The sequence below is a fragment of the Gossypium hirsutum genome, chromosome D01, assembly GCF_007990345.1.
Source record: "Gossypium hirsutum isolate 1008001.06 chromosome D01, Gossypium_hirsutum_v2.1, whole genome shotgun sequence".
NCBI lineage: Eukaryota > Viridiplantae > Streptophyta > Magnoliopsida > Malvales > Malvaceae > Gossypium > Gossypium hirsutum.
In genome coordinates this window covers 10539250-10547473 of record NC_053437.1, presented here as the reverse complement: position 1 = coordinate 10547473, position 8224 = coordinate 10539250, and the positions used below count along the sequence as shown (strand labels likewise).

Here is an 8224-nt window from a genome sequence, read left to right as displayed (position 1 = left end):
CCCACTTTCCCCCCAAAACTTTTACTCCCCTCCCCTCCCCTCCCAACCCCCCAATCTACCCAAAATTCATTTCCTACCAAAATTTTACTCTCCCATTTACTTTTTCTCAAAATTTTACTCCCAAAAACCCTCAAAACATTTTATTTTCCCCCAAAATTTTTACTCCCTCTCACTTTTCCCTTAAAACTTTTATTCCCTTCCCATCCCACCTCCCATCTATCCCAAACCCTCTCCCCTCCAATTTTTTTTAATATTTTCCCTCCAAAATTTTACTCTCCCTATTTACTTTCCCTCAAACTTTTATTCTCCAAAACTTTTTATTTTTCCTCTAAACTTTTACTTCTCACCCTTTACTCTCAAATAAAAAATCAAAATTATCCCAAAAAAAATCACTAAACATAAATAGTAATAGTTTTATTTATATCTACTATTTATATTATTAAATTAAATTTCACATTTTATATTATTTATATTATTGAATTGTTTAGTCATATTGAATATTTATATTAAAATTGAATTATTAATTATGCCATAACATATTCGTGTTAAAATTTTATATTGGTATCAATTTCACATCTTATTTTTAAAATAACTTTTATTAAAAAATCATATTTTTACATTTAATATATTTTTTTAATTCCAAAATACATAGTGACAAGAATCTGAAGATAATTGAAACAACTAAGCAAGCAAAGAAGCTAACCAGTATATAAAAAATTAATAAATAAATTATGAGGTGATGAAAGTTAATAAAAACTTTGATTAAAGTGGACAAATTTTATTACGATAGGTGACAATGGTTACAAGTACCCAAAATTATTTTTTAAAATTTAACTCGAACAAATATATTCGATTCGATTCGATTCGAATTTCATCTCACTCGACTCGATTCGAAAAAACTTCAAATAAAGTTAGGATGATAAAATGAGATTCGAAAACTCGATTAACTCAAAAAATTTCGATTCGATTCGATCGAATGCTCACCCCTATAATGAATGATAAATTTGTCTTGATTATGATCACCTTACTGAACACCTTACCAACAAAGTCAGAACCACATGTCTTGAAGGTCAAGATTTTAGGACATCAGAACAAGAACCAAATTATGATGCACTGCAAGCCTTTGCAACTCGGAATTGGCTACCATCTAAACAAAGCATATGTGTAAACAAATAGATGGTTTTCTTTTGTATAAGGTAGCATCCTTCATTCCAATTGATCTTGGTAAATTAATTTTTGATGAGATTGTAAAACACACAAAAACCAAGAACAAGAAACATATGCTACTGTTTCCCTCAATCAATCAAATCCTTCTGCAACAAAAGAAAGACTTAGTGCAGGAAGGAGAAGTCCTTGAAGCACCACAACTCATCTAAGTGAAACATAAGGAAACATGCAGCTGTTGGTTTGAATCTTGATGAAGAAGACTTTTAAGCTGACGAGGACCAAGTTGCAAATGGGTCTACAACTGCCAGTACAACTAATGCTAAACGAGTTAGATTAATCGAACATTTTGATGGAGTCGTGCACTACACTACAAAGCTTATCTTCTTGCTCAAACCATCTAACCAAACCTTTGGATATAAAAGAAAAAAAAAACACATAAATATATGATGTTAGGCCTTAATTCGTTCACATTTACATTATTCTTGAGTGATTTTTAATTAGTTCATTTTATAACTAGTTGGGGTAAAATGAGTTTTAGATTATTTTTAGTGATTTTATGTTAATTTTAAAACTTTGTAGTGCTTTTGATTAAATAAAATTTTTCAAGCTCTTTTCGTAAGCATGGAATGAGTTTTACAAAGAAACCGGAACCTACCTTAAAAGGCTGCGATCTTGGTTGGATTTCTAAGGCAAAATCACGAATTCAGGTGGAAAAGACCAAAAAACTCATTTAAGAACAGAAAAAAGCAAGCAGGCTTAGAAAGCCTCGTAAATAGCAAAAGCAACGAGGCATCCTTAGACTTCTAATTAGGTTTTCTTAGCTTTGAGTTTTGTAGCCATTTTTACATTCAACATTCATTTTTTCTTGTGCATTGCAACAACTTTTTTAGAGATTATTTATATTAAGGTTTTTTTTTGGTTTCATTTAATTCTCAATTAACATTCTTTATTTTAATATATTTCATGTTGTTTGATAATTTACAATAAATTAGATTATTTACGTAGTTCAGAAATCTATAAACTAATGTCATAGTAATTAGAATAGGATTAAAATTAGATATAAGAACAAGACTATGGATTAATTTTATGATTTGTGTGCATGTATTAATTCTAAGTGCGAGCAAGGTTAATAGGAATCCTAAAGAAAAAGTAGGTTGAGAGAGTTCCTTACTCAACCATAGTGATCTAGCCAAAAACTTATGCAAGAATGGTTTTGGGTAAAACGACCAACCGAGAACAATATTGCACTTAGCACGAGATTAATAAGTTGTTAAATTACTTGGAGGTGTTGGGTGTGCGACAGTGACATTTGTGTTTTTAGAACTTTACTTAAATCTAGAGATACATCCATGTATTCATTATCATACTGAATCAAAGTTGAAGAGTAATCGAGTGTTTTTATTGTTTATCTATTAAGTTATTATTGATGTTGCTTATTGGATGCCATATGGAAGTATTATTGAAGCACAATTTCAGGGATATCACATCAACTCTAGCTGAAAATTTGCAAACCTACTTGTTTACTTGGTTTTGTAGTATTGAAGAGAGCACAAATGTATGTTATCTTGAGTGCCAACACTTCGTAAGCAAATTGTTTTATGATCAATTAGTAGTTCTATTGACTTAACATGACCCGTAATAGCCATTGGCTACTGCAGTGTTTGAACTTGTGACGTCCAATTTTTGAAGAAATATTTATCACCCTTTTCAATCATAATCATATACCAGTCAAAAAGTAGAGTGAACAACTAATTCACGAATCAGAACTCAAAAGGGAGCAATGGCTTACTTATTATGGAGTTTGCCACTCACACCAAGAAAAGCAAACAAAAGAATGGTTAATTACAAGCTCTTCTCCTCTCTTCCTCTCTCTATATATAACTGCTGTTTGCAGTCTCTTTCTCCCTATATAAAATGGAGCAGACATTCAGCAGCTTCAACCTCTTCTTTTCCCCTCAACCCATTCATGTTTCTACAGTTATTACAGTCCCTTTTTTTTTCTCAACTCTCAATGCCCAAAAACCAAGCTCGTTTTGTTTCACTTGCTTCCCTCCTGAGGTTGGAGGAACTGGGCTTCATTAGAAAGTTGCAGTCCGTAAAGCATTATTCCCTTCTCCGCACCGCCGGTGAACATCCTTCATCCTGTCAACTGACCTGCAAATACCGCTGCAGGTCCAGTCAAATGAAGCAACACAGATGTTGCCCGCTTGAGCCTTCCATTCGCAATCTGCAGCAATGTTTGTTATTGTCAAGCTTCTGCTCACATATAATCCCAGAACTCAATGGTACATCATTCCCTGCTCTGCTATTGAATAGCCCAGGTGGTCTCATATGACCAGTAAAACCACTTATTTGATAACAAGTTCTTTAATTCGATGGTTCAAGCTATGCGGCTTTACAACCAGATGGTCGTTTCAAGATGCTAAACTCGATCAGATGTGATAGTAAGAAAATAAGAAGAAAAACAATGAGTATATAACATTACCTGTGGTACCACAGCAGAGTCTGCGGTCATCTATATGATCGACATCCAACCCGATAAACCATGATCCCAGTGAAACGTCTTCGTTGGCATACTTATGCAGCACATGCCTGAAAAATTATTGTTTCACAAGAAACGAAGCACATAAAACACAAATGAATTTCAAACACAGATAATATGATACTATTCTTCGGAGGATGCAGGAACTTACTGGTTAATGGATATGTAAGATGCCAAATCTTTAGAGATGGCATATAGCTGCCCCGTAGCATGACGGAAATACTTGTTTCCCTCCTCACCGAATTTCCAATATTCAGGTTCATGGTATCTTACTCCCCTGTTCACAGATGAGGAAAAAGTGAGAAAATTTTAAATAAAAGGTAATAACTTCGAGCTTTTAGTTAAAAACATAATATTGAACATGTTTGGCTTACTTTTGAGCAAGAACCGGACCAGATTTCATGCAACCAATGTAAACCCTTGGCTTGGACCGATGTCTAGCCAAAGTTGCTCCAAGTGTCGCTGCAAAAGAACATGGATAAATCAAATTTAAGAAAATGTACCAAGGAAAGCAACACCAAGAATCATTTACATAGTAATCTATAAATCCCGAAAGAGTAGAAAAACTCTCGATACTAATTTGAACTTTCAAGCGCAACATACATTTTGGCTGCAACATGAGAAAGACTGTTTTCCCTAAACGCAAAACCAGGCAATAGTATATTGCTTCCTTTACCTATATTTACATGCACATCATCATCAACTTTTACATAGAAATCAGCGTCCCACAAAGCAGCGGCAGTGGCAAAGTATGTCTTTGTCTTTGCTGATAATTCGAGGTAACCCTCAACATGCTCCTGATCAAATGAAATTTTTACAAGAATTAGAATATTGAAGAAAAGTTTTGTAGCTTATGGAATGCAGAAAAGAGCTCCTTTGTGTAGGCTCATGTCGAATAGAAGATGCCGACAACGAGCAAAGATTGAGGGTAGTACCAGCCTCAGAATGTCACCATGCTTCCGATCTTCAGCTTCAATAGCCCTATCAAGGATACCCCCTGAGGTAGCACTGTCAAAGGACAGATAAGACAAGAAATTGAGAAGATCGTATATGAAGCAATAACATTATAGACAACCAAAGATGTATCCACTGAATATTAGCCCAAACAACCAAAGGCTTTTAACTCGAAAGTGAACTTCCAACTAAACTAGCTTTTAACTTGAATAAAGCACCCACCTGTGACCAATTACAAATCGCATTACAACTCCCTTCTCTTCTTCGAGCTTCTTTCGTTCTTCACCTGGTTTTTCATACAGATGAAGGAACAGTAATGATTCATCTCACATGATGCACCAAAATGACTATTATATGGAATAAAAGAGCTCAATTTGCAAACCTTGAGGCATCCAAGTAGCACGAACTGAATCTCTTCGTTTTCTGCTGCTAAAAGCAGTATTAATACCAACGACCATTAAATATTTCCGTTTCCCACTCGATTCAGGGATTTTCAGGTCATCCGAAATGGGAGAGCCATTAATTATGGATTCCTGCATGGCCCTTGCAGTAGCTAACTCCATCTCCAAATTCGATATCGTTTTATCCAGTGTTCTGCATTTTACATTTAGTAAAACATAAGTCTTCCGCTAAATTAACCAAAAATGTAAGGGAAAATGCACAGATATAAGCTTACTGTATAGCATTAGGAGTCTTTGAAACTTCCCCGACTATATTCTTCGATCCACGCTTCACATCCTTCTGTTGACAGAATACATCATATGAGCTAACCAAACCTAACAATAGGTGACTTAACTTTCAAGTATTTGAATAAACACTCACTTGAATCGGATCACAACCCTCTGTAACTAGTTTTAACCTTTCATCTTTAATCCCGGTTTCTAGCGATACAACCTTATCTTCAGCTTCAGGCACTGTCCACATTCTATGCCAAAACATCTAATTAGTTTGAAATTCACACTGGTAAAAGAAAAATAGGACAGAAAATATCGTAATTATCGATCTGGGAGCACAAGTACACTCGTAATATTTGAACAAATTCACACTAACATCGCGGCAGATACCTCGAGTAACAAATGTCAGATAAAAGAACAGCAAATTAAGTGCTTGCACATTAAAAACGCCATGTCAAACTCTTTGAACTTTTAATCACCTTGATTTGATCTCATCACAGTAACAAAGCAAAGCTCAAATGGCCAAAACCTTAAATCCACCATAAAAAAAAATCATGAAACAAAGAACAGGAGAACCTACATAATACTCTATGAACTGCAGATCTTTGCTTTACAAGATCAAAAGTTTTCATAAACATTATCCATAAATAAGAACCCCACAAACAATATCAGAAAACTTACTAAAAAATGCCTTAAACCATGGTCCATAGAACTAATTAAATGAAACAGGATACTGCTTTCACTAAATTGTAAATACAACCAAAAACAAGACCATCCTAAATCAGGAAACTTGTAAAAGCCAAAACAATTTATGGAAATCAGAAACAAAAATCATAACTTTAGAAGCACCAACTTTCACCAAACTGCAAATACAAGCTACAACCAAATCAAGACATGGAATTTAAAGAAGCTAAAAAGAAAAAATGAGATAAATTTACCTATCGGAGAAGAGCATCCCAGCACAAAAACAGCCAATGCAAAGCAAAAGAGTCCACTTCTTAGTCACAAAAGACTTTGTATTTGACTCCAATCCTTTACTCTTCCAACCCATTTTTTTTTTGAAACTCTTCCTTCCCTTTCTCCCTCTAAAACTAATCAAAATCTAAATCAAAGCAAAACCCATTTCTTATCTCAAGTCAACAAAGTCAAAATGACCAAAATCTTTCAGATCCAAAGATCCCAACTTTCCTTCAAACCCAACACCAAAACACAGATAAAACAGCAACCATTTATTCCAAAACAAAATGTTTTTTCACTTAGAATTTGTATCTTTAAATTGGGTTTTGAGAATTCTTTCTGCTGGAAAATTGCAGAGAATAGAAAACTCAAAACTTGGTGCTCTTTTGGAAGAGCTCTTGGTGATGACCCCCAACAACTTCAACTGTAGAGTTTTTCTAATACAAGCATATATAGAAATATGTGATACAATTAATTCGTATAATTTATACAACCGACATTTAGAAAAGTAATTTTTTATTTTTATTTTATTTTTGATAGGGCTGTACATTAAATTGTCTGTCCTAGTTGTACATTTATTGACATTTTAACAACTCCCCTAATAGCAGTTGTTTGTTTGATGATTAACAATGGAACAAAAATGAGAGTACCAGTAGCAGCTAAGCTTCTATTTCTAGATCAGAAACAAAGTGGATTCATATTTGAAACATATGTTTTCATATATTGCTGCTATTTTTCATGTTATTTTGAAATGGATGCGCACCATTTGAATTCAAATGACATATGCAAACACAACTGCATGTGTGATGTTTTATGTCCTGATTTGCCCAAAGACAAAAATTCCAACAAGAAAAAGGGAAAGGAGAACAGTTGTAGAAAAAAAGAATAACAAATCACATGCCCTAAGAATGTAGCTTAGTGGAGAATATTTTAGGCTGTCAAGAAACCTGACATGTTGTTTCAAAAAAACTTTGAAAGATATAATTAGCTTAGTTTAGTTTAACTTCTTCATTTTTTTTTTCTGTTTAGATTTTGCTTTTGTCCTTACAAAGCAGCAGCTCCAACTGTTCTAAAATCCCAACACTTACAATCATTCATCATAGTATGGTTAGGACACATGGGACACATGCAATGAACATGAGTCCAATAATGGATTTTTCACAGGTTATCAAGACCTATGGTTCTAATTCAAGTTTTGATGTGTTTGAGACTGAGAGATTCAGATCACAACACAGGCTAGTTTGGTCCCAGTTCCAGCACAACTATTTTGGGTTTATATATGTACATATTTTTACTAAAAATCCAGGAATTCCAAGGTAAACTCCTTTGTTGACCGACAGTGCCATGAGTTTTTATTTATTTTCTTCTTTAAAAAATGAGTGATTAAAATGTAACATCAAACCTTCTAGCTTTGACTTTGGGAAGAAGACTCTATATTGTCTCTTATACGTACCATATATATATTTGAAAACAGATAAAATGTCACCATAATATCTGCTTGGAAAGAGAATGAAGACCTACCATTAAGTATGTTTTGTTTGATGGATGAACCATAAATTATCTTTCATTAAAGATATCAAAGTTTGATCATTTGTATCATATATGTACCACACATCTTATTCATTAAGATCTATTCTTAGTATTTGCTTTATATTGGTAAATCCTAACTTTCTATTTGCATGTAAAGATACTGTTGATTTTGTCCCTTCAATGCATGACAATTATGAACCAAAAGCTGCAAAATGCACTAGTGGATTTCATTTTAAGCCCTTTGGGGGGTGTTATGAAGAGCCTTTTCCTTGCCATTATAAGATCAACTTTAAGTCAAAAAGATTAACAAATTCGCCCATTATATCAAAATGATTGCCTTCTCTCTTCTTTCCTTTTTTTTTTTTAAATATTTGGTGGTAGGGGTAACCTCCATTGAGTT

General features: G+C 33.9%; 1 protein-coding gene across 2 annotated transcripts; it reads right to left on the bottom strand.

The window, feature by feature from the left end:
* Nucleotides 1-2919: 2919 nt before the first annotated feature.
* On the bottom strand, nucleotides 2920-7188 carry LOC107922574 (probable beta-1,3-galactosyltransferase 4). 2 transcript variants are annotated; one of them, XM_016852662.2, is made up of 11 exons: nucleotides 6276-7188; nucleotides 5486-5588; nucleotides 5340-5404; nucleotides 5046-5257; nucleotides 4886-4949; nucleotides 4645-4717; nucleotides 4386-4506; nucleotides 4084-4171; nucleotides 3861-3986; nucleotides 3653-3759; nucleotides 2920-3394 (listed from the first exon to the last, which is right to left on the bottom strand). In XM_016852662.2, the coding sequence occupies exons 1-11, from the start codon at nucleotides 6386-6388 to the stop codon at nucleotides 3246-3248; spliced, it is 1221 nt and encodes a 406-aa protein (XP_016708151.1). In that variant the 5' UTR covers nucleotides 6389-7188; the 3' UTR covers nucleotides 2920-3245. The 2 variants fall into 2 exon arrangements, with proteins under 2 accessions (XP_016708151.1, XP_040942944.1); XM_041087010.1 differs by having other exon boundaries at nucleotides 2920-3560; nucleotides 6276-6787.
* Nucleotides 7189-8224: the final 1036 nt, after the last annotated feature.